This window comes from Myxocyprinus asiaticus, chromosome 13, assembly GCF_019703515.2.
Source record: "Myxocyprinus asiaticus isolate MX2 ecotype Aquarium Trade chromosome 13, UBuf_Myxa_2, whole genome shotgun sequence".
In the NCBI taxonomy this organism is placed as follows: domain Eukaryota; kingdom Metazoa; phylum Chordata; class Actinopteri; order Cypriniformes; family Catostomidae; genus Myxocyprinus; species Myxocyprinus asiaticus.
Window position 1 is genome coordinate 33,508,415 of NC_059356.1, and position 23,953 is coordinate 33,532,367.

The 23,953-nt window shown below is 42.3% G+C and overlaps 1 protein-coding gene across 1 annotated transcript in view; it reads right to left on the reverse strand.

Moving 5' to 3' along the window:
* LOC127450085 (glutamate receptor ionotropic, NMDA 2A-like) overlaps positions 1-23,953 on the reverse strand; it is a 264,291-nt gene that overhangs the window by 125,139 nt on the left and 115,199 nt on the right. Inside the window, exon 3 of the mRNA XM_051713824.1 lies at positions 496-1,088. Coding sequence (XP_051569784.1) covers positions 496-1,088 — 593 coding nt within the window. The remainder of the gene's footprint in view (positions 1-495; positions 1,089-23,953) is intronic.

The window sequence follows — 23,953 nt, forward strand, 5'->3', positions numbered from 1 at the left end:
TAATTAATAACCAATTAATTGGCCGATAGTTTTTCAAATACATTTTTAAAATGTCCAAAAAAAAAAAAAAGATTGTATACTTTGCTTGCTATGACAGGCAGAGACAAAGAGTCCTAAATAAATAAACCTCAGATGCAGTTTATTTTTCAACCAAATTCCCAAAAATAACCAGAAAAAAAGATTTGGTGCATGATGCAGCAGTATAAACAAGCCTGAAATACACCAGGGACTCTTATTTTGAAATGAATAAATTATGAAAAACTATCAGCAACATTCAGCACAGATTTTTTCTGATAATGATAGTCCCAAAAAGCAACTATCAGCACAGATTCATCTGTAAAACCGATATATTGGTCTACCTCTACAATCTTTATCCAATGATTAAATAACTAATGGAAAAGTCATGGAGATTCATGATCAAAAGTTGTGGGAACTCTGAAACAAAGACACAGAGGATAATACACCATTTGGTCTGGCTCCGGCCCCTCTACTTACTTGTGTAACGCGCTGGGTGGCAACTTTGCTTTCTCCATTTGGCCATAACAACTGGTTTTGGCCTCGGGAATATCCCCAAACTCTTCCAACATGGCTGCAGCCGCTGTAGTTATAATCCCAAGCCCATCTCGAACCCGAGCCTCCAGAGGATAGTCCCAGTCATCGTAGGATACAGAGATCATTCCAGAGGGGAACGAATCTGGCATGATGTCCGTATTGCCTGTTGTCATACTAGGCACGATCCAGATGTAGCCAAATCCGGTCAGTCCCAGCGAACGACCCTCCTCCAGTATATAAGCTGCTTCGTCCTTGGAGCAGTACAACAGGATGACTGGAGACTGCACTTTCTTCAGCTGAATCTGGGTTCGAGAGTCCCCGTCTACTGCATCCAGAGTGATGGTGTGCTGAAGGTCCCAACCCACAAAGCTGTTGTCCACCGTGGTCTTCAGAATGGCAATGAAATCCTGATATCCTGGAAACTTGCTGGTCACAATGGAGAAGACATGCCAGTCGTACTCTTCCATGATGTTGAGCATGAGCAGCGCCTCCTGTTGGATGGAGGCCCCAAACTGGAAGAATGTTGATTTCACATCCTGTTAAACAAAAAGAGAGTAAAAAAAAGAGGTGAGTCATGACACAACAGATGCAGATTTTCACAAAGAACATTTCAGGTCACAAAGACAAAAATAATTCCCTCAAATAAATGTAATTGAACAGCCAGAATGGAAAAATCATTCCAATATATTGAGTACTGTTTTCAATATTACAGACTGACAAATTTAACAAGTTAATAAGGTTCTTTATTAAAATGCAATGAGAAAAATCTGAAAAGAGAAGAGCTTTTCTGGTTCTTTAACTCCTTTGAGATCATTGTGATATGTGCCGCTCTAGCCTTGATGATCTCATTGTCTAATCATAATGATGCACCGTTCCAGCTCTTTCTGGCTGAGCAGATTCAATCCCCTTGTGCCGTAAGAACTGTTCCCTTCAGTGTTGCACAATTCCACAGCTTTAACAGGCCATCTGAGACACAAAGGCCAGTTTCATTTTAAAATTCATATTTGGGTTTCAACCTTTCAGTAATTTTATGAATGAGAGGACCGGGGCCTTTGAAAGAATGAGGGGGAGCAGCACTGTTCTTTTATTAACCTTCTCAATCATGAGGGTACAATTTTCTCAGTCACCATTTTAATGTCAAACCAATTACTGTGGTTCCAATTTTGCTTATTAAGTAAAGCTGTTTAGATGTTTTAGTAGAAAACAAGACTAAATACTGATTAAGAAAATCATTTTCTGCAAAGTATGAGTCTGGGCACATTTATTTATGCAGGAGACACATGACAAGAAGGTTCTAATATAATTTCACTGCTTCACCTATATATAAAAAAATAAATAAAAAAAATAAATAAAAAAAAAGGCCAAGCAATTCAAAATGTCCCACCTGAACTTGCCGTTTCAACAGGAAATACATCAATACAGGAAAGAAAACTGTGCTTGTCAAAAGCTTAAAGTTCTTTGTAAGATACTTCACGTTCTGTGGTTTGATATCTATCATTTCAAACATCTATCATCTCTTAAAGTGCTTGAACAGGTTTTCTCAAATTGTAATGTAACCAAGTCTTAATAGCATGCTTCATCCTTTGTGCCAAAAGGACAGCGTCACATCAAAAGCACATAATTCTCCTTGTGTTCTTGCATTATTTTACATTTAAAAGCAGTTGACAAACTTGGAATTTCTAAGGAAACAATGCAATGAATCACATCAATAACCAATAAAGAGTTTTCTCACTGCCATTTAAGGTGCTCTTTTGGCATCTCAAGAGCGTGAGCTCTCAGGCACTTTAGAGCAGTTTATATCATGATCATTTCTGAGCAGAGCTAAGATATTCATCCAGAGACTCACAGAACAAGAGGTCACAATGTCTTTGAAGCCCTGCTTGATGGATCTTTTTTCCTGTTAGCCTGATTAGATGTTCAGTATGAGAAGAAGAAGAGATCAGCCAGTGTAGGTTGCTGTTGTCAGCTAAGAACGCAGTGAGAGTGCATATATTGTATATAATTTAAAGTATACCATTTTGTATGTGAGAGCATGTGTGGGGATAATGTAAAGCGGTTCACAGGCAAGCCTCAGGTGTGGTCGGTTTTTTCCCACACCTCATGTCATCCCTGACAGCAGTTCAAACACAGCAGAGTTAGCCCGACACCACAGCACAGAAGAGCTGCACAGTGCTAACACAATCACAGCACTGAGCTCCAGTCCACATCGTTAAATTGTGAATTTGTAAACTCTACAAATTGTCAATTCCCTGTTAATGGAGTGGTAACAACCAAAAAGCATAACGATGTTGCCGCTAATGCCAATGTTCCCTATCTGTCACTCACTCGACATTGTGTCAATGTAGTGACACTAGGGGTCGCCCTTGGGAGCCCCAAACACCTCTGATCTTTGAGAAAAGGCCAATGGGAATTGGTGAGTGGAATTTGCATGCCACTCCCTCGGACATACGTGTATAAAAGGAGCTGGCTCACAACCACTCATTCAGATTTTCTCTTCAGAGCCGAGCAGTTGTATTCAGTGAGCTGAATTACTCTGCCGATCTATTCACGTCGAAAGCTGTTGGATTTATGGCGCATTACAGCGGTTTCTCCCCCTCGTGCACTGGTCGAGTGCAGAGAACGCCCCTGGGCGCTTCAGCAGCTAAAAGACTATATTCTTCTACTGAAAGAGTATATTTTCCCTTCTAAAAGAGTGGCACTCACGGAGAGCGTCTTTTTAAAGATGACTTTCCGTTTGTGTTTAATTCCTGGTTGCGGTCGTTACCTCTCCGCTTCCGACGGCCACGATCGCTGTCTTACGTGCTTGGGCGCTGCCCACACTGAGACAGCGTTCGTGGACGGATCATGTCCTCACTGCGAGAACATGACCATGGCAATGTTGCTGTCGCGGCTTCCTTTCGTCAGAGGGAAAGCCACCCCAGCGGCGCACTGCCTCGGTCCTTCTACCTACGGGTATGAGGCCGTGTCGGTTAGCACTGGGAGCGATTTGGGGATCCCAATGGGAGCTGCTCCGCCAGGTAACCCCCCACGGATCTCCCATTCCCCAGCACGCTCGTTTGCCCCGGTCGAGTTCTGGGATGAGACTGCTGGCTCGTCTTTGGGCGAGTTCGCAGTCTCATTCGGGGCTCGCGAAGAGGATAAGCTGTCGATAAGGCGGTTGCGGTGCACCTGTGCCCGCAAAAAGCTGCCACCTGGCGGACCCGTCCGAGACTCCCATCCAGGGCCTGGACTCCCTTTAGCCAAGGCACTAAAAGAACTGCATGAGGGTAGTTCTGACCCAGGATTGATGTAGGAGCTTCGTTCGGCGACCGATCTCGATCTCCGGGCGACGAAGGTCATGGCGCGGACTCTCGGGCAGGTGATGTCCACCCTTGTGGTCCAGAAACGCCAACTTTGGCTCAGTCTGGTTGAGATGAGGGAGGCTGACAAGGTACGGTTCCTTGACACCCCATCTCCCAGGTTGGCCTATTCGGCGACACCGTCGAGGACTTTGCCCAGCAGTTCTCGGCAGTTAAGAAGCAGACGGAGGCTATTCAGCACATCAAGATCCCGCATCCCGTCTGCTCGTCGCCAAGGGTGTCCCGCTGCGGCAAAAACACTGGCTCCACCGCAGCCTGCCCCGGCGGCCCGGCCCCAGCATGGAGCCACCCACAGGAAGCAGACGCGCCCCCCTTCTCACGGCCTGCTGCCAAGAACCTGAGGAAGCGCCCCTGAGACGACCGCCCCAGGGACGTGAAGACCCGCTGCATTGGAGGTGGTAAGCAGACCACTCCATCCCCCGGTGGAGGGCCGGGAGGAGAATATTTTGTTTCCTTTTCTTTTGATTTGACCACATGCCCAAAGGGCTGCAGTACCCACATTGTCAAGAAAAGAGCAGTTTCCTCATTCCCTGGGTCACACATCTAGTGTTCATGGCCGTCGTTATCACGACCGCCAGACACTGCACCTTTACGGCAGGCATGGCGCTCCAGAGGCAGGCCCCATTCCCCTGCGCACCCAGCTGTGGCACAAACACAGCCATGCCAGGGCGGTTTTGATGGACTACAAGGACTATTTCCTTCCTCCCCCGTCCCTGACCGGTCCTATGGTGGGTATCCGAAGCCAGGTAAGTGCTTCGATGTCCCCAGACTCAGCACGGCCACGAATTCGGGGCTCAAGCCCCCTCAATGTGGCGCCTCAGGCTCCACCCCACCGCGAGGCACCACCCGCCAGTACGTCCGACGCGATTGTCCCCTTGGTCCCCCTCGCCCGGAGTTTGGAGGCGTGGCATGCGCTCTCCAACACGTCGCGATGGCTGACCAGGACCGTCCGACTCGGCTATGTGATTCAGTTCACCAGGCATCCGTCCAGGTTCAACGGCGTCCATTTCACCTCAGTGAAGGGCGAGAACGCCGCTGCCCTGTATGCGGAGACCACAACGCTTTTGCGGAAGGGCACGATAGAGCCTGTCCCTCCAGCCAAGATGAAGAAGGGGTTCTACAACCCCACTTCATCGTACCGAAGAAGGCGGTGGGTTGTGGCCAATCTTGGACCTGCGAGTACTGAACCAGGCATTGCACAGACTCCTGTTGAAGATGCTGACGCAGAAACACATTTTAGCAAGCATTCGGCATCAAGATTGGTTTGCGGTGGTAGACCTGAAGGACACGTACCTCCACGTCTCGGTTTTACCTCGACGCAGGCCCTTCCTGCAGTTTGCCTTCGAGGGCCGGGCGTACCAGTACAAGGTCCTCCCCTTCGGTCTGTTCTTGTCGCCTCGCGTCTTCACGAAAGTTGCAGAAGCAGCCCTTGCCCCGCTAAGGGAAGTGGGCATCCGCATCCTCAACTATCTCGACAACTGGCTAATCCTAGCTCACTCTCGAGATTTGTTGTGTGCGCACAGGGACCTGGAGCTCAGGCACCTCAGCCGACTGGGGCTTCAAGTCAACTGGGAAAAGAGCAAGCTCTCCCCGGTTCAGAGCATCTCTTTTCTCGGGTTGGAGTTAGACTCAGTCTTGATGATGGCGCGCCTCACAGTCGGTGCTGAACTGCCTGAAATCGTTCAGGTGGAGAACAGCGGTCCCACTGAAGCAATTTCAGAGGCTCCTAGGGCATATGGCATCCTCGGCGGCGGTCACACCGCTCAGGCTGATGCATATGAGACCGCTTCAGCACTGGCTTCAGACTCGAGTCCCGAGATGGGCATGGCGCCACGAGGCACATCGCGTGGTCATCAAGCCGATCTGTCACCGCTTGTTCAGCCCTTGGATGGGCCTGGCATTTCTACTGGCAGGGGTTCCCCAAGTCGTCATCACGACAGACGCCTCCAAGTCATCACAAAAGTCTAAATGTAGGGGTTTTAAGAATGATACATTATATCAATTAAACATGATAATTCATATTTTAAATTAATTCACTTAAATGTATTAAATACATTTATATATGCATTGATATTTATTGCTACTTTATTTACACCAGTACATGACGTAATTGTATCGGAAAACCCATTATCTGTGCAACTCAAGTGTTGTCTGTATTTGATGATATTTCAGAGCATTCCAAATGAAAAAAAAAAATATTTAAGTGCAGTGATACCCTCTGCTGAGTGTGTAGCGAGCAGTGAACACTGCATAGGGACCCTGTGAATCAGAACACAGCTAGAGTTTCTGTACTGCACCCACGTCACTAGTTACACAACTCCACAGCACCAAATTCCTGCTCAGTTTTTCATTCATTCAGTGTCTCTCTTTACTTTTTCTCTCCTTTTGCATTCTTCCCCTTTGTTCCTGTCTGTTTCTCTTTTCTATCCTCTCTTTCTTCTGGTCTTTGCCTGAGTGTCCCTCCGAAACCCACCTTATCAGCACGTGTGATTGATAAAAAAGGGGAACGTGTGCAGAAATTCAATTACCCTGACATGCTGATGACAGAGATAGAGAGAGGGAGAAAAAAAGAAGAGACAGAGAAAGAGAAACAAAGAGAGGGAAGAAAAAGCAGTGCCCTCCCAGAGAAATACCACTCACCGAAGTGCAATTAGCTCTCCTCCATACAAAAGAAGTGATTATTCCTTTTTAGATCATGTCTGAAAAACTGTGAGCGAAGCATTATTTATGATCCTTTTGGCACAGATTCTGTTGAATTCTTCTGAAATTCCTCCACAATGCTTGAACGAAAAGAGAGGGAGAGAGTGAACAGGTGGAGGTATGATAAAGAGGATCTGTAAGCCCCTGGATGCTGTGCACTGAGTGATGACTACGCCACTATCTCATGAAGTGTTCATTACATAACTGTCAGGAGTTTCTTATCAAAAACAGATTTTGCAGAACGTTCCCTCCGCCTTAGGGTAACATGACTGACAGCTGCTGTAGACAATAAGGTGTTCACCTCACAGTACAAGTGAGGTACAGATTACTAACTAACAATAACAGAAGAACCCAATTTATAGTAAGATGCCTAAGAAACCCTTAATAGCTCCATGTTCTAAGCATCAGCGACATGTAGTTTTGTAGTTGACAATGAATTACATGCTTAAGGTGGCTTGTTGGAAAGCAGGGGCATAAAAATCTTTATAACATTGGGGGAACATGCCCCACCGCCCCACTATCAAAAATCACGGTTGCAGTAAGGTAGTTACAATGGAAGTGAAAGAAACCAATACACCTTTCAAAAGTATAGCCACAAGACGTAAAAATGTTACATGATTTTAATGTGATGAAATAGCTTACAGGGTTCACCAGCATTCCGTTGTTATGGCAGCGAAGTTTTAGTAATGTATATACAGTATATTAACAGAGATAAGGTCAGTAAGCGATAGTATCACACTAAAATCAGGAAACTTGGGTGGCATATCAAAGGGCTTTAAAAATGTGTTTAGGCTTTAGTTTACATCACAGTGACAAATAGCAAAAGTACTTGTTATTGCTAGTCAGAGGCAGGTGGTTTTAGGGAGAGGGACATCCACATTCTAATGAGCATTTCATTGGATGTTCCTGAATGCAAGAGGAGTCATCAATAATTTTGGTCTGTCTTCCCAGAAGAGAAAGACTGTAAGTTTTAAATGTGTACTGTATATCTGCTTTTAGAAGCTCAGTTGCATATATATGACCTCAAAGTAATAGACATGGACTAAGGCTATAAAACGCATGGCCAAATAGTAGAATTGACAAAATATATGTGCGATCTGCTAGAGTTCCTATTAAGCTAGCACTCGCTTACCTGCCTTTCAGCCAATCAGTTACAACTACTGAGCAAATGTTAAGTAACCTAATTAATACTCATGAGCCAAGCTGATAAGTTTTTTTTTTTTTTTTAATGGGCCCCACACCCCTTGCTCCTAGACCCCTGCTAAAAAGATTAGGGGCTCAGAGGATCCAAACCCTGATAGGAATCATGGTAAAGGGAGAGAATTGGAGATAACTCCTGATTTAAAGTTCCAAGCTAATTTATATTTACTGGGTGAACAAGATTCTTTTAGTTTGCTTAAAAATGATGACAAAATGCAGTGATGTTTTTGTTCTGTCAAGGTGTTCGTTTGCTGATATTTCTCCTGTTCACGCACATCTCTGAAGTTCTTGACTTAGAACTTAGCCGAAGAGCATTTATGATTGGTTAAAAATAATCATGGATGTGGTTTGGGCGTGACGTTTTTTATTTACAATCGCGTGTGCGAGTTGAGTAGTTATCTAAGTTGCTATCGTTAAATGGACAACTTTAAAGCCTGTATTTCAGAGATTGTGTGGAAGTACACTTTATTATATGATTCCTGACACAAACTCCACAAAGACAGTGTGGCCACTACAAATCCGTGGAGAGAGATTGGGTTTTAATTAAGTCAGTTTTTATGAAGTTAATATGGCAAAGAAGCGATACAGCACTAAAAGCAGCGATTCACCAAGAGAAAGACCAGCATTATTGGCATTACTTCCATGGCTGGAACAGTACATTAAACACTGTGACAGCACCCTCAACAAACTAACTTGTGCAAAGTATAAACAACGACTTTGTTCGCATATAGGGTGATTTAGTTCATCCAGGAGAAAAAAAGTTTGGATTCTTTCATAGTATAAATTAGGTTTAAGGAGACGGTTCACTAGAAAACAGAACATTTGTTATATTTTCGACCCATCGTAATGAATCTTCCATGCTCACCAGGAAAGAGCCCTTCATTAGTTCCCATCGTCACATCAGAATAAGACCTGATCCTTGCTGGAAACTGTTAGGAGATCAATACAGAACAGAGGTTATATTTTACCTCAAACAAGCAGCAGTAATGAATGAATGATCAGAGTGGTTTCCTCTTGCAATGATCCCCTAAAGCACTTTAAAATAACACTGAAAGACCTTGATTGAACCCACAATTTCAAGCGTATGATGCTTAATCAATTGTCTAAGCCGGGACTATTTCAGGAGGTTGTGCGATAATTAAGACATCATGGTGAAGTCCAACAGATGATCAGCTACTTTCTCAATACAGTCAGACACAGTGGCCCCAGAAAGTATTTGGCCATTTAAGCCACACCTGAAAATGTATGAATGCCATTAAAAGAGATTATTAAAAATAAAACCAAGTGACATGTCACAGAATTAGAGAAACATAGCACAAGCATTCTTTTCAAGCAAAACATTTCAGAAAAAGATGTTTGTTAGGTTTTGAATTATAAAACAGATATAATTCTCTAAGAATAAATTGCAGCCGGTAAAAGAGAGTTTTTTTTTTTAATTTTTTTTTTTTGTCTGTGCTGGTTTAGCACCCAATTTGTTAAACAAATGATGGAAATCAGGCAATGGTGCATACATGGCCATAAATTCGCTGCTGAATGCAATTTGCACATGCAATTCTGAACTTGTGGGCCGATTCTGAGAGCTGTCTATAGTGGAGGAAGTAGCAGACCACCGTTATCTGACACTCTGCGGGGATTGAACAGCATCACTGACTACTGTGATCCAGACACCTGAATCATTTCTTTAACATGCCGAAAGGGCGCGTGACAACACCGTGCATCTGGGTATATGGCAGGTTATAACGCTCTTCTCCATCATTTGATCATTGTTTAATGAATTACTGCTTTTATGATAGTTACAAATTTACACAAACATGTCTTTTAAATATAATGCAGTTTACCGCCTGCTTTCATTTGGCGGAAATAGCGCGATGTAATAGCGGCGGGCTATTTTTATAAATGAAGCACAATCTACAATGAGCCTAATTTATATAGAAAGGAGGCATGTTTGCATGGAAAGTAAGGACAATGACTTCATTTAAATACTCAAGATGCAGTGCAATTTCAGTACTGATTGCTCCTGCTAGAATAGATTATTTTCCAAGCTAAGCTCCTCAAACAAATGGATGAGCAAGGCTACGATCCAGAGACATGTGGGTGATGAATAAGACACAGGTTTTCGTGCTGAAATATGCACGAAAGTGGTGCAACTGTTAAGTGAATACCCCCCATAATGTTCAAAAGTAAGACAAAAACTTTTGAAGATTTTCTGGTTGTCTAAAGTGAGTGGAACAAACAGTAAATGTGATGAACTACACCTGTGGCACTGTTCCCTCTAAGCTGCATGCGTGCACGGCCGCGCACTTACAGGTGCATCTCAATAAATTAGAATGTCGTGGAAAAGTTCATTTATTTCAGTAATTCAACTCAAATTGTGAAACTCGTGTATTAAATAAATTCAATGCACACAGACTGAAGTAGTTTAAGTGATGATTTTGGCTCACATTTAACAAAAACCCACCAATTCACTATCTCAAAAAATTAGAATACATCATAAGACCAATAAAAAAAACATTTTTAGTGAATTGTTGGCCTTCTGGAAAGTATGTTCATTTACTGTATATGTACTCAATACTTGGTAGGGGCTCCTTTTGCTTTAATTACTGCCTCAATTCGGCGTGGCATGGAGGTGATCAGTTTGTGGCACTGCTGAGGTGGTATGGAAGCCCAGGTTTCTTTGACAGTGGCCTTCAGCTCATCTGCATTTTTTGGTCTCTTGTTTCTCATTTTCCTCTTGACAATACCCCATAGATTCTCTATGGGGTTCAGGTCTGGTGAGTTTGCTGGCCAGTCAAGCACACCAACACCATGGTCATTTAACCAACTTTTGGTGCTTTTGGCAGTGTGGGCAGGTGCCAAATCCTGCTGGAAAATGAAATCAGCATCTTTAAAAAGCTGGTCAGCAGAAGGAAGCATGAAGTGCTCCAAAATTCCTTGGTAAACGGGTGCAGTGACTTTGGTTTTCAAAAAACACAATGGACCAACACCAGCAGATGACATTGCACCCCAAATCATCACAGACTGTGGAAACTTAACACTGGACTTCAAGCAACTTGGGCTATGAGCTTCTCCACCCTTCCTCCAGACTCTAGGACCTTGGTTTCCAAATGAAATACAAAACTTGCTCTCATCTGAAAAGAGGACTTTGGACCACTGGGCAACAGTCCAGTTCTTCTTCTCCTTAGCCCAGGTAAGACGCCTCTGACGTTGTCTGTGGTTCAGGAGTGGCTTAACAAGAGGAATATGACAACTGTAGCCAAATTCCTTGACACGTCTGTGTGTGGTGGCTCTTGATGCCTTGACCCCAGCCTCAGTCCATTCCTTGTGAAGTTCACCCAAATTCTTGAATCGATTTTGCTTGACAATCCTCATAAGGCTGCGGTTCTCTCGGTTGGTTGTGCATCTTTTTCTTCCACACTTTTCCCTTCCACTCAACTTTCTGTTAACATGCTTGGATACAGCACTCTGTGAATAGCCAGCTTCTTTGGCAATGAATGTTTGTGGCTTACCCTCCTTGTGAAGGGTGTCAGTGATTGTCTTCTGGACAACTGTCAGATCAGCAGATTGTGTAGCCTAGTGAACCAAACTGAGAGACCATTTTGAAGGCTCAGGAAACCTTTGCAGGTGTTTTGAGCTGATTAGCTGATTGGCATGTCACCATATTCAAATTTTTTGAGATAGTGAATTGGTGGGTTTTTGTTAAATGTGAGCCAAAATCATCACAATTAAAAGAACCAAAGACTTAAACTACTTCAGTCTGTGTGTATTGAATTTATTTAATACACGAGTTTCACAATTTGAGTTGAATTACTGAAATAAATGAACTTTTCCACGACATTCTAATTTATTGAGATGCACCTGTATGACTACTCCCGTGCAGATGGAAAAAACCTCTGCACACTGCGCACAGACTAAGATGTGTGGGGAAAACCTAGAGTTCCCTTACGATTCAGTACACTTGACATTGCGTCATGCTGAGACAGCTCTCATGGAGACAGACTGCCCTCACTGTGAGGGCATGAGTCTCAAGACGCTTAGCTTGCAAATCGCCCTCGTTCTGAGAGATGATTCAGCCTCAAGCGCCCTCCCAGCCACCTCTTGTGTGACTCCAAAGGGATCACACGAGGAGGCACGGCTAGGCCGCGAGGTCTAGCAGGATGATGCTCCAAGTTTTCCAAGCTAAGCTCCTCAAACAAATGGATGAGCAAGGCTACGATCCAGAGACATGTGGGTGGTTAGTGAACAAGACACAGGTTTTCGTGCTGAAATATGCACGAAAGTGGCGCAACTGTTTAGTGAATACCTCCCATAATGTTCAAAAGTAAGACAAAAACTTTTGAAGACTTTCTGGTTATCTAAAGTGAGTGGAACAAACAGTAAATGTGATGAACTACACCTGTGGCACTGTTCCCTCTAAGCTGCACGCGTGCACGGCCGCGCACTTATGACTACTCCCGCGCAGATGGAAAAAACCTCTGCACACTGCGCACAGACTAAGATGTGTGGGGAAAACCTAGAGTTCCCTTACGATTCAGTACACTTGACATTGCGTCAGGAAGCTGACGCTATGGGGGGTGTCCTTCTACACGACCTAGTTGAAACCTTTCTACAATCACGCCAGGATTGGCTGCGGTGTTTAAGCCCCGCAAAGCTGTCTGTTATAAAAGCGGGCACGCAAACATCATTCCTCAGAATTTTCTTCCTTCTAATATTTTGCCACTGACGAGTCAGTGGGTGGGATCTTCATGGCAACGAGAAGACTCTCCGCTCCCCTGCAGTGTTCCGGCGAACATTTACTTCGCCTTGATGCTTCGCTGGTAGACAGGCCGCTTCAGTTTCCTGATTCCCTGCAGCACTTCGGCAGGAGTTTTGTATCCTTATAAGCTATTGTGTATATATATTTATTGGTATATATATATATATATATATATATATATATAAAAGAGCAGCTTACGTGTTCGCGTCTTTTTAAAGATGTCGTTCCGTAAGTGTTTCTTAAGCAAGGGACACATCCTGCCATCAGATCAGCATGAGATTGACAACTGTCTGGGCCATGCCCATGCTGAGACAGCTCTCATGGAGACAGGCTGCCCTCACTGTAAGGGCATGAGTCTTAAAACGCTTAGCTTGCAAATCGCCCTCGTTCTGAGGGACGATTCAGCCTCAAGCGCCCTCCCAGCCACCTCTTGTGTGACAAGAGGGATCACACGAGGAGGCACGGCTAGGCCGCGTGGTCGAGCAGGATGATGCTCCAAGTTTTCCAAGCTAAGCTCCTCAAACAAATGGATGAGCAAGGCTACGATCCAGAGACATTCAAAGAGCTCCTCACCACTACGGACTTAGCGCTGTGAGCCACGAAAGTCACTGAACAGACCACTGGCAAGTCAGTGAGCAACCTGGTGTTTTTGGATCGTCACATCTGGCTGACCCTCATAGAAATGCGTGACGCGGAAAAAGCCACTCTATTTGATGCTCCAGTGTTTCCAGCTGGCATTTTCGGAGGCTCTGTTGATAGATTTGCTGAGCGCTACGTCACAACTCAGCAACACTCAGGCTATGAGACATTTTACGCCAGAACGGAGCAGTACTTCATCACAACCGGCTCGCTCCCAACACACAATGCTTTTCCCATCTTCCCCACTGCTGTTTGTCAGGAAAGGAATACTGTTGTTCAAAATGTTGTTTAATATGTGATTAAATGTCTCACATTTAATCACATGCAATAACTTAGCAAAAAAGAGTACAGCGCTAGTTGCACATGCACAAGACGCTCACACTTTTTCAATAAAGGGCTTTCCCACTTCTAAGCCCACACATTATGCACAACCACTTCCCAATGGTGAGCGGTGCATTATATCATGTAATGAATGAACAAAAATGCAAAAAAGAGTACAGTGCTCGTTGTACACACATGAGACGCTCACACTTTTTCAATAAATGGCTTTCCCACTTCAAAGCCCACACATTATGCACAACCACTTCCCAATGGTGAGCTCTGCATTATATCATGTAATGAACATACCAAATTGCCCGCTGTCCTGTTACATGGATGCGTGGCGAGCTCTTACTGGCATTCTGACTGGGTGCTAAAAACGATCAAAAATGGTTATACGATCCAATTTGCACATTGGCCGCCCTGTTTCTACAGTGTTCTGTCTTCCATGGTTCCGTCCAAAGATGCGCCGTTGTTACGAGCCAAAATACACAGTCTCCTTGCAAAGAACGTGATAGAGGTTGTTTCATATGAATTAATAAGCCTATTGTCCTGCTGTGCAAATGTGTGGCAAGTCCTCATGGGTGTGTCAGAGCTGGTGTTTAAAACGATCGAGTACACACTTCCAGTGGCGCACGCAGCAAGATGGTCGCACGGCACTAAGCTCCTTTGAAAAATCCCCTGATTTTCAAAGATTTTTCAAGTTTAAATGTAGCATTTGGAACCATTTTTGCATCCAAGTCCTTTATTATCTAAAATGGCTTCCAGGAAAAAAATTCTGTCTCCACATAAATCCAGCATGAGTAACAAGCGTGTCAAAACTTTTGACGATGAAGTCGCTGCAATTGTTAATCAGACCATCGAAGCACAGTGGGAGGTTATGCACGAAACAGTCTCAGGCATGCTGTCAGAGGCGATAAAGATGGCTCTTATTCCTTTTAATGACTTTGTCATGGAAAATGGAGCCATTATCCGGTCACTTAAAGAGGAGTTAATTTCAATGGGCAAGAGTTTTTGCTCCTTGTCATCAAAAGTTGACAATCCACAAGGGAGTTTGCGTTCATTCAAGAAGGACACAAACTACTCTCCTTCTCAGATAAAACAAGTACAATGAAAGTGCATTGAGATGGTAGACAGGTTGCGCTGAAATAATGTCCGCCTGGTCAACCTACCGCCGTGTTCGAAAGGAAGTGACCCCATCAGGTACTTGCAAAAAATGCTCCCCAAATGGATCCCTGATCTTTCCACGTATTCACACCCCATACAGATTGACAGGGCACATCAAATTTATTCCAACTCTGACTCCTCTAATCCGCGGGCATTGATCTTTCGGCTTCTTCGTTATCCTGACAGACAAATCATCCTTCAAGGTGCTCGGAAAGCAAAGCCCACCTTACCTGATGATGTCCGCCTTGGATTTTATGCAGATTACAGCCGTGAGACCTCTCAAAGAAGAAAGGCTTTTTCAACCATCAGGGCAAAACTTCACCAGCAGGGGGTAGAATCATTCCTTATCTACCCTGCAACTTTGAGAGTCTCTCATAAGGGTCAAAAACAAGCGTTCGAATAGCCGTAGGAGGTGGAAAAATTTCTGGAGAAGATGGATGTCACCGGACTACCAACTGCCCACTGTTCATCAAAGGCAACTATCCAACTATCTCTTAAATGTCTGCGGAGTCAGACTGTCTGAACGTTCTCTCTGTCAAATCCAGGCTTTTTGACCCACATTAGGATGCGCTAACTTAATTTACACTTTCCGGTTTTGTTCTTGATCTGCTGCTGCATCCTAACTTCAAGATCTCATCTCAAAAGGTGGACTGTTTATATTGATTCCTTAGCTGAGACTATTTTAGTTAATTGTTTATCAATGAAAATTAGTTTGGATAATGGATGCTGTTCTATGTTCCTTGATATTTAAATTTTTCTTCAGTTAAGGCAATAGCAATATTATACAACAATTACTATTAATGGGGGTAATGGGGAGAATAGTGCTAATATGTTGCCTTGTGAACACCACAGATGTTTGCTATAGGGGGTTTAGCGGTGTGGTATGGGATGTTACATTTCAAGCACACAGGGATTTATATTCTCTCATTTACATTCTTAAATTTGAATATTCAGATCAGAGGAAGCTGGAGTGACCTACAGTTTTACATGCTATTTTGCAGGTGTAAAGGACCAGTAGATAATGGTTAAGCTCTAAGCACTCTCTCTTAATGTAAGAGGTTTAAACTCTCCAAATAAACGCACACAAGTTCTGGATCTATTACATAGAAAAGAGACTGATGTTGCGCTACTTCAAGAAATGCATTTATCAAATACTGACCCTCATAAAATACAAAAAAGACATTGCATTCCGGTTGCTTCATCAGGTTGCAGCTCTAAGAAAAAAGGGGTGGTGATCCTATTTAAATGCAATTCTAATTTTACCATTGAACGCTCGGGGGAAGATAAGTCCTATTGCTGCACTTCTATCGAGAAAAGGAAGATTGCTTTTGTTAGCATTTATGCCCTGAATATTTATGATGCTTCCTTTTTTCCAGTACTCACAAAATTATTGCTATCATTTGCAGATTACCAACTTCTGATAAGTTCTGACACGAACGCAGTATTTAACACAACACTAGACCGTACTAGAAAAACTGTCTCCATGGCACAAAAATTAGCATCAAATGCACTCAGAATGTTTTCGGCTGATTTGGGTGTTAGTGACGCCTGGTGAACTCAGAATCCAACATCGAAAGAATTCACATACTTTTCCTCATTCCACAAATCGTTTTCAAGAATTGACTATATTTTATTGTCATCAGAATTACTAGCTGGGCTTGATAAATATTGAATATTTACCAAAATATCTCAGGTCATAATGCCATAATGACTACTATTCAGATTAACACGCTCCGTAAGCCATCAAGATGGAGGTTCAATACACAGTTACTACAAAATGAAGGGTTCCTTGTGCAACTGAGAGTTAAATTAATACATTTTATTAGTAGCAATCAAGATTCTGTTTCTGATCTTGACATGCTTTGGGCAGCTGTAAAAGGGTTCTTAAGGAACAACGCTATCTCTTTCTCATCCAATCTCAAAAAACAGCATGTGAAACAAATATCTTCACTAGACGGAAAATGTAGGGAATTTTAAAAAAAATTCCACAGCAATAGAGCAAAAACTGAATATAGAAAGGGCTGCTCTCAATGATTTGTTAAGGCAGCGCTCTGAATATTTGATGCATATCACTAAACATTAATACTATATTGATGGTAGTAGGCCTACCCGGCTTCTTAGCCTCACATTGAAAAAGCACGACAGACACTTTCATATCAAAGCAACTAAACATCCAAAGAAGGGTCTCAGTTCACGGCCCACCAATATTAACGAGTCATTCATTTATTTTTTTTTGAGAATTTATACAGTTCAGAAAGACAGCCCTGCTTTGACCAGTTAGAAAACTTTTTAGAACATCTTAATTTAACCACACTCTCAGAGGAAGAGGCGGGGCTTCTCGACACCCCAATTACATTGGTTGAAATGCACCAAGCAATATACTTGCAAAGAGAAATCCCCAGGTATAGATGGCATTCCGGTGGAATTATTTATATCGCTATGGGATATACTGGGCCCTATTTGGTTATCAACTATAAACTCATAGAGACCAAAATACAGCATTAATTACCTAAACCTAAAAGAGATGATACCGACTGCTCCAATTATAGACCTATTTCTTTGATTAATGAAGATATAAAAGTATATGCCAAAATGATTGCACGTAGATTGCAATCTGTGATTCACAATTTAACCTGTTGATGTGCATGCCCCCCAACAGAACTGATGACACTTTGCTTAAATTAGTTCACATTTACTATATAGTCTAGTCAAAAAAGAGTTAATATTGTTGACAAATTATAAAGATGTATAATTTGTCAACATTATGAACAATTTTGAACAGAACACTATATAGTAAATGTGAACTCATTTAAGCAAAGTAAAGTCAAACCCACGGGTGGGGTAAATGAGCATCAACAGGTTAATTAACCCAGACCAGTCTTGTTTTATTACCAGTCGTTTGGCTTCAGATAACATTCGTCGGGTGTTACACATAATAGCAGAAGCAGGAAAATTGGAGTCGCCCAGCGGTTTATTATTTGTGGACGCCGAAATGGCCTTTGATCGGTAAAAATGGAGATACCTATGGCACACGCTGAAAAGGTTTAACTTCGGTGAATGGTTCATTAATATGATACAAGTTTCTATGCAAATAAGCTAGAGTATCCATCGGTGGGCTTATCTCAGACATTTTCGGTGTTCATAAAGGAACCAGGGTTCGAATAATTTCAAATGATTTTTTTTAACTTTTACTTCTTTACAATGGGCGGCGTTCCCGTCGTTACATTACTGTTGTTGACACAGACTGTCACTCAAGTCATCAATGCTGCAGCATCAAACTCTTCAAAGTGAAACACTTTCTTCACTCTGCACAGTGAAAAAAATAATAGTTTCGTCATGCAGTGCCTTCATTTAACACCAAGACTAGCTGATATTTCAAGATTAAAATCTCAGCTTCAACTTAAGGCAGCATGTTGAGGTAAGATTTGGCTCTAATGATAACACGGGCTTTTCTGTGTAATGTGATGGTCATTTTCAGGGTGATTCTGTAACTGGGCTCTTATGACATCAGTTTTTATGTGTACATTTTTAAGTCAGTGCAGCAATATATCAGTGCGCTTTGTCCTGCAACCCGCATGTCATGAACAGTATTTACGCATTTACTGGAAATTATTGCAGCTACTTCGGGCGGATTAACTGTATAAATCCATGTAAACATCCAAGTTAAGTGTAAATGGCATTTGCTCTGCCGTTCACGTGATTGACAACTGGAGCGCGAACAGACAGTATTTCTGCGCCTGTACAGCGAGGGGAGCGAGGCACGCGCATGAGAGATGTGCGGGCGCGAGGCGATCGTATGGCGAAGAGAGTGGCTGTGTCACTCGTTCACTCATTCACTATTTCCTATATAGTGAATGGCAGTTAGTGCACTATATCTCAGCAGTGAGTGAATGAAATGAGTGAGTGAATTCGGATGCTGACATATACACCGAGTGTCGGAGCTCTGGGGCTGTCACAGAAACAACGTCACATATGAACTTTTAAAATACTTGGGCCTTACTTGTTATTCTTATTAAATAATATATTAATACAATAAATCTTAATTCTGTTTGTCATTTTTAATATATACTGTATGTTAATATAAAGAGTAAACACATTTTATCAAATAAATAGTACATTTTAAAATGTATCTATATGTTTTGCCTCTCTATATGTTATTATGTTATTTTAATCAAGAAATTATTTGTCAAAAAGTTATTTAATACATTCAGCATGAAATAAAACATTGCAGGAGTGAAGGAAGCAGTAAACTCCCAGCTCATACGTCTTCCCCATGGTGGATTGTGGGCAATTAACCATTGTCCAGTGTACATCAAATGTACACTTGAAATTAGAGTGCATTGTGGGTAAGAATGAGTGAACAAAAGTGGATAGGGGGCAGTTTCAGACACAGCGAGTGTTCCACGACTAGGGTTGGTGCCCTACGCAGGCTGCGTACTCTGCATTTAGAGAGCGGCTGTACTGCTGTACAGAACTAATGATCTAAATTCTTTCGACACTGAAAACTGTAACTACACTGCAATTAGAATCAACGCAGGACTTTAAAAGCTATGACATACTGAAAGTAGGCATTAATAAAGCATGATCTTGCTTTGGTTTATATTTCAGCATTATATATAATGTCCCTGTGGGACATTTTCACGTTTTCACCGTAATAATTACTAGAAGTGTTTCCAAACCTCTCTTCTTATTGACAAATTCATCCAGATCTGACAAGAGCCCTTAAAGGGATAGTTCACCCAAAAATTTAAATTCTCATTATTTACTCACCCTCATGCCATCCCAGATGTGTATGACTTTCTTTCATCTGCTGAACTCAAATGAAGATTTTTAGAAGAATTTCTCAGCTCTGTAGGTCCATACAATGCAAGCGAATGGGTGGCAACATTTTAAAACTAAACAAAATCACACAAGTCAGCATAAAAGTAATCCATAAGACTCCAGTGGTTAAATCAGTATCTTCAGAAGTGATGTGATAGGTGTGGATGAGAAACAGAGAAACCTTCACATTCTTCTTCTTGTGTTTTTGGTGATTCTCTGCATATCACCCCTGCTGGGCAGGGAGAAGAATGTCTAGCAAACAATGACAAATATTGAGTTGTTTCTCACCCACACCTATCATATCACTTCTGAAAGAATGGATTTAACTACTGGAGTCTTATGGATTACTTTTACACTGCCTTTATGTGCTTTTTGGAACATCAAAATTTTGGCTTACAGAGCTAAAATATTCTTCTAAAAAAAGTCATTTTTGTTCTGCAGAAGAAAGGAAGTCATACATATCTGGGACGGCATGAGGGTGAGTAATTGATGAGAGAATTTTCAGTTTTGGGTGAACTATCCCTTTAAAGTGATAGCTCAGCCATAATTTAATATTCTGTTATAATTTCCCTACCCTCATATTGTTCCAACCCCGTGTGACCCTTTGTATTATGTGGAACACAAAATATGTTAGACAGAATGTTAGGGACTGACAGTCTCGGTCACCATTCACTTTCAAAATATGGAGAGAAAAAAAACATCCACTAAGAGTAAATATTGACTCAGGCAAACATTCTGTCTAATATCTCCTTATTGTGTTGCATGCAAGAAAGTCATACAGGTTTGGAATAACATGATGGTGAATGACAGAATTTCCATTAATAATAATAATAATTCTGTAATACATTTTAAATTTGTATTATGTAATGGAATATAGGGGAGTTAATGTCAATTATGTCATTTGTGAAAGTAACGAGTTACTCACTACTTGAGTACTCTTTTAATTAGATACTTTTACTCAAGTAATTATTTATGTTAGTACTTTTACTTCTACTTGAGTAATTAGTTTTTTAAAGTAATTGTACTTTTACTTGAGTACAGTTTTTGGCTACTCTACCCATCTCTGTCGGACATTCAGAGATGGAAGTTTCTACCCTCTTCTCCGCCAGCTCACATGTCAGTAGTAAAAAGGAATATTTTACCCTGAATAAACTTCATTAGTTCTATGATTCCTCTTTCCCCTCCAGTCAATTACTGGAAAAAGCTAGATGCTTTGCTGACCAAATATCTATGGAATGGCAAGCATGCCTGAATTAAATGGTCCACTCTACAAAGAAACAAATTGGAAGGTGGATGGGGATGCCCAAATTTTAAATAATATCATTGGTCTTTTATTCTTCGCTCAGTTGCGCAATGGTTTGATTCTAATTCGCATCCTTCATGGAAACTAATTGAAAAATAACTTATTTCTCCAATTCGCTTGCAGGATTTTCTGTTTTCAGGTCTTTCTAATAAGAAATGCTCTTTACATTTCGGACCTATATTGTCATATACACTTCATATGTTTAAAATGATGGAAAGGTTCTTGGGTATAAAAAATATATGGTTCAAACATTCACCTATATGGCATAATTTAAATTTACTTTCTAGTAACCGTTTGTTCAAAATTCATTGGCCACAAAGGGTATTCTCATGTTAAGCAATGTAATGGGAGACGAATCAGTTCTTGACTTCCAAGAGTTACTCGACAGGTTCAATATTTCTCGTAACACTCTATTTCTCTATTTTAAATTGCGAGCTGTTTTAAAATCTCAGAAGGTTCTGGTTGGAGTAAATCTATATTTTATATAGTTGTCTTACAAACCATAATGCTGTGGACTTCTCCAAGGCAAATACTTGGCCTGGCTCTAAACAACAGAATAGCTGCTATTAAAGATCTTTTGGGTTGATTTGTGAATCTCTGTCTAGTATAATCTATTGGTTAAGCTTTTACTTGATTTATACATAATAATTATTATTATTATTATTATTGTTATTATTATTAATGTCAGTATTATTATGCTTCCTTTATTCTTCATGTTATTATATGTAACAACTTCATTTGTTCTATGTTTTTCTTTTATGTAATTTTAGTTTCAGTCCCTGTGGTGCTGAGGTTGTGGGTGGGGTGGGGGTTTCAGCATGGACTTTTCATTTAAATGGATATGTGATAATTGCATGCTTGTATGTCTTCATGCTGAAAATAAGGAAAATAAAAACACTGAATCACAAAAAAAAAAAAAAAAAAAAAAAATGTGCCAGTGTTGCGTGCACAGACTGTGACACACACAGCGGGATTTACAGCCGTTATTTCCTCGTTCTGGAGAAGGATGGCGGGCTTCAGCCCATTCTGGTTCTGAGACACTTGAATTGTGTGCTCGTGACGCGCCCATTCAAAATGTTAACTCAGAAACAGATCTTATCACTCATCCATCCTCTGGACTGATTTGCGTCAATAGATCTGAAGGACGCACACTTCATTCACCAATTGTACCGCGTTACAGGTGAATATTTTGATTCATGTTCAAGGGAACTGCGTATCAATTTAAAGTCCTTCATTTTAGTCTGTCTCTGGCTCCCCGCCCGTTCACGAAATGTATCGATGTGGTGCTCGCCCCATTGAAAATGAATGGTGTGCGTGTTTTGAATTACCTCAGCGATTGGTTATTACTAGCCAATCGGAGGCACTACTGAGCGAACACAGAGATTTGCTGCTTTGCTATATGGAAAATCTGGTCTAATGTCAACTGGGCAAAAGCACACTTTTCCCCAGCCAGTAAATCTCCTTTTTAGGAGTTCATGTGTGCACACCTCATGAACAAGCACGTACAGACCATTCTTCGGTGTCTGTTTCAGCTCAAACTGAAACAAACATTACCACTGAAGTAATTTCATTTTCATGCGCATCACGGTGACTTGCCACTGTCTGGCTGCTCTAGCACCATGGACAGCGCCAGCCGTCTACCAACAGGGTGTTATGCTGGGTCAAATTTTCAGAAGGAAAGTGCTGACCACAAATGCATCCAACACAGGTTGGGGGTGTGTGATGGACGCCTGACTTTCGACACCTGGACAGGTGCGAAACGGGCATGACATTTCAACCTCCTAGAGCAACTGGCTGTCTTTCTAGATTTGAGAGCTTTTCATTCCGATATTTTGAATCACCACATTCTGATTCGTTCGGACATCACAACAGTAGTGGCGTATATAAGTCGCCAGGATGCACTGGCCCATGTATGGTTGGCAAAACTAAAGTTTCCCCCAGTGCACCTCCTTCATTCTGTCATCAGCAAAGTCTGAGTGGACAGGAAAAAAGTTTTGTTAATTGCACCGAAATGGCCCAATCAGTCCTGGTTTCTGGAGATGGTAGAAATACTGGATGGGCCTCCATGGAAAATACCGCTGAAGAAAGATCTTCTCTCAAACACAAGGCACGGTTTGACATCCCTAGCCAGAGCTGTGAAGCCTACATGTGTGGCCTTTGACCAGAGCACAGCAGACGAGCCAGAATTTTACAAGCTAGAGCGCCGTCCACGAGACGCCTTTAGGCACTGAAATGGAATGTGTTCACTAATTGGTGCTTTTCACATGGAAAAGACCCAGTGAACTACTCCATACCTGAAATTCATACATTTCTTAAGAGTGATCGTATACGGGGCCTGGGTAGCTCAGCGAGTAAAGACGCTGACTACCACCCCTGGAGTCGCGAGTTCGAATCCAGGGCATGCTGAGTGACTCCAGCCAGGTCTCCTAAGCAACCAAATTGGCCCGGTTGCTAGGGAGGGTAGAGTCACATGGGGTAACCTCCTCATGGTCGCTATAATGTGGTTCGCTCTCGGTGGGGCGCATGGTGAGTTGTGCGTGAATGCCGTGGAGAATAGCGTGGGCCTCCACATGCACTATGTCTCCGCGGTAACGCGCACAACAAGCCATGTGATAAGATGCACGGATTGACGGTCTCAGACCCGGAGGCAACTGAGATTTGTTCTCTGCCACCCAGATTGAGGTGAGTTTTAGAACGCATTGGGAATTGGGCATTCCAAATTGAGGAGAAAAAGGGGAGGAAAAAAAAAGAGTGATCGGAGGCAGGGCTCACTTCGTCTATGCTCAAAGTTTATGTGGCAACTACATCTGTGTATCACGCACCTGAAACCAGCACCTCTATAGGAAAACATGATTTAACCATAATTCCTAGGGGGGTGGCTAAATCCCCCTCACCCAGCTACAGTCCCAACAGGACCTAACTTGATCCTAAAAGTACTCACGTAAGGTTATAACCACACCCTTCAGAGCGCAGGTGGTTCACCTTCAAGACATTTTCCCTCGTCCATTTAATTCAGATGAGGAACAGTTCTTGCATTTGTTATGCCCTTTGCGAGTGCTACACACATATGTTGAGCACACATGCTAGTTCAGACTGTCTGACCAACTCTTTGTGTGCTATGGAGGATGCACGAAAGGAATG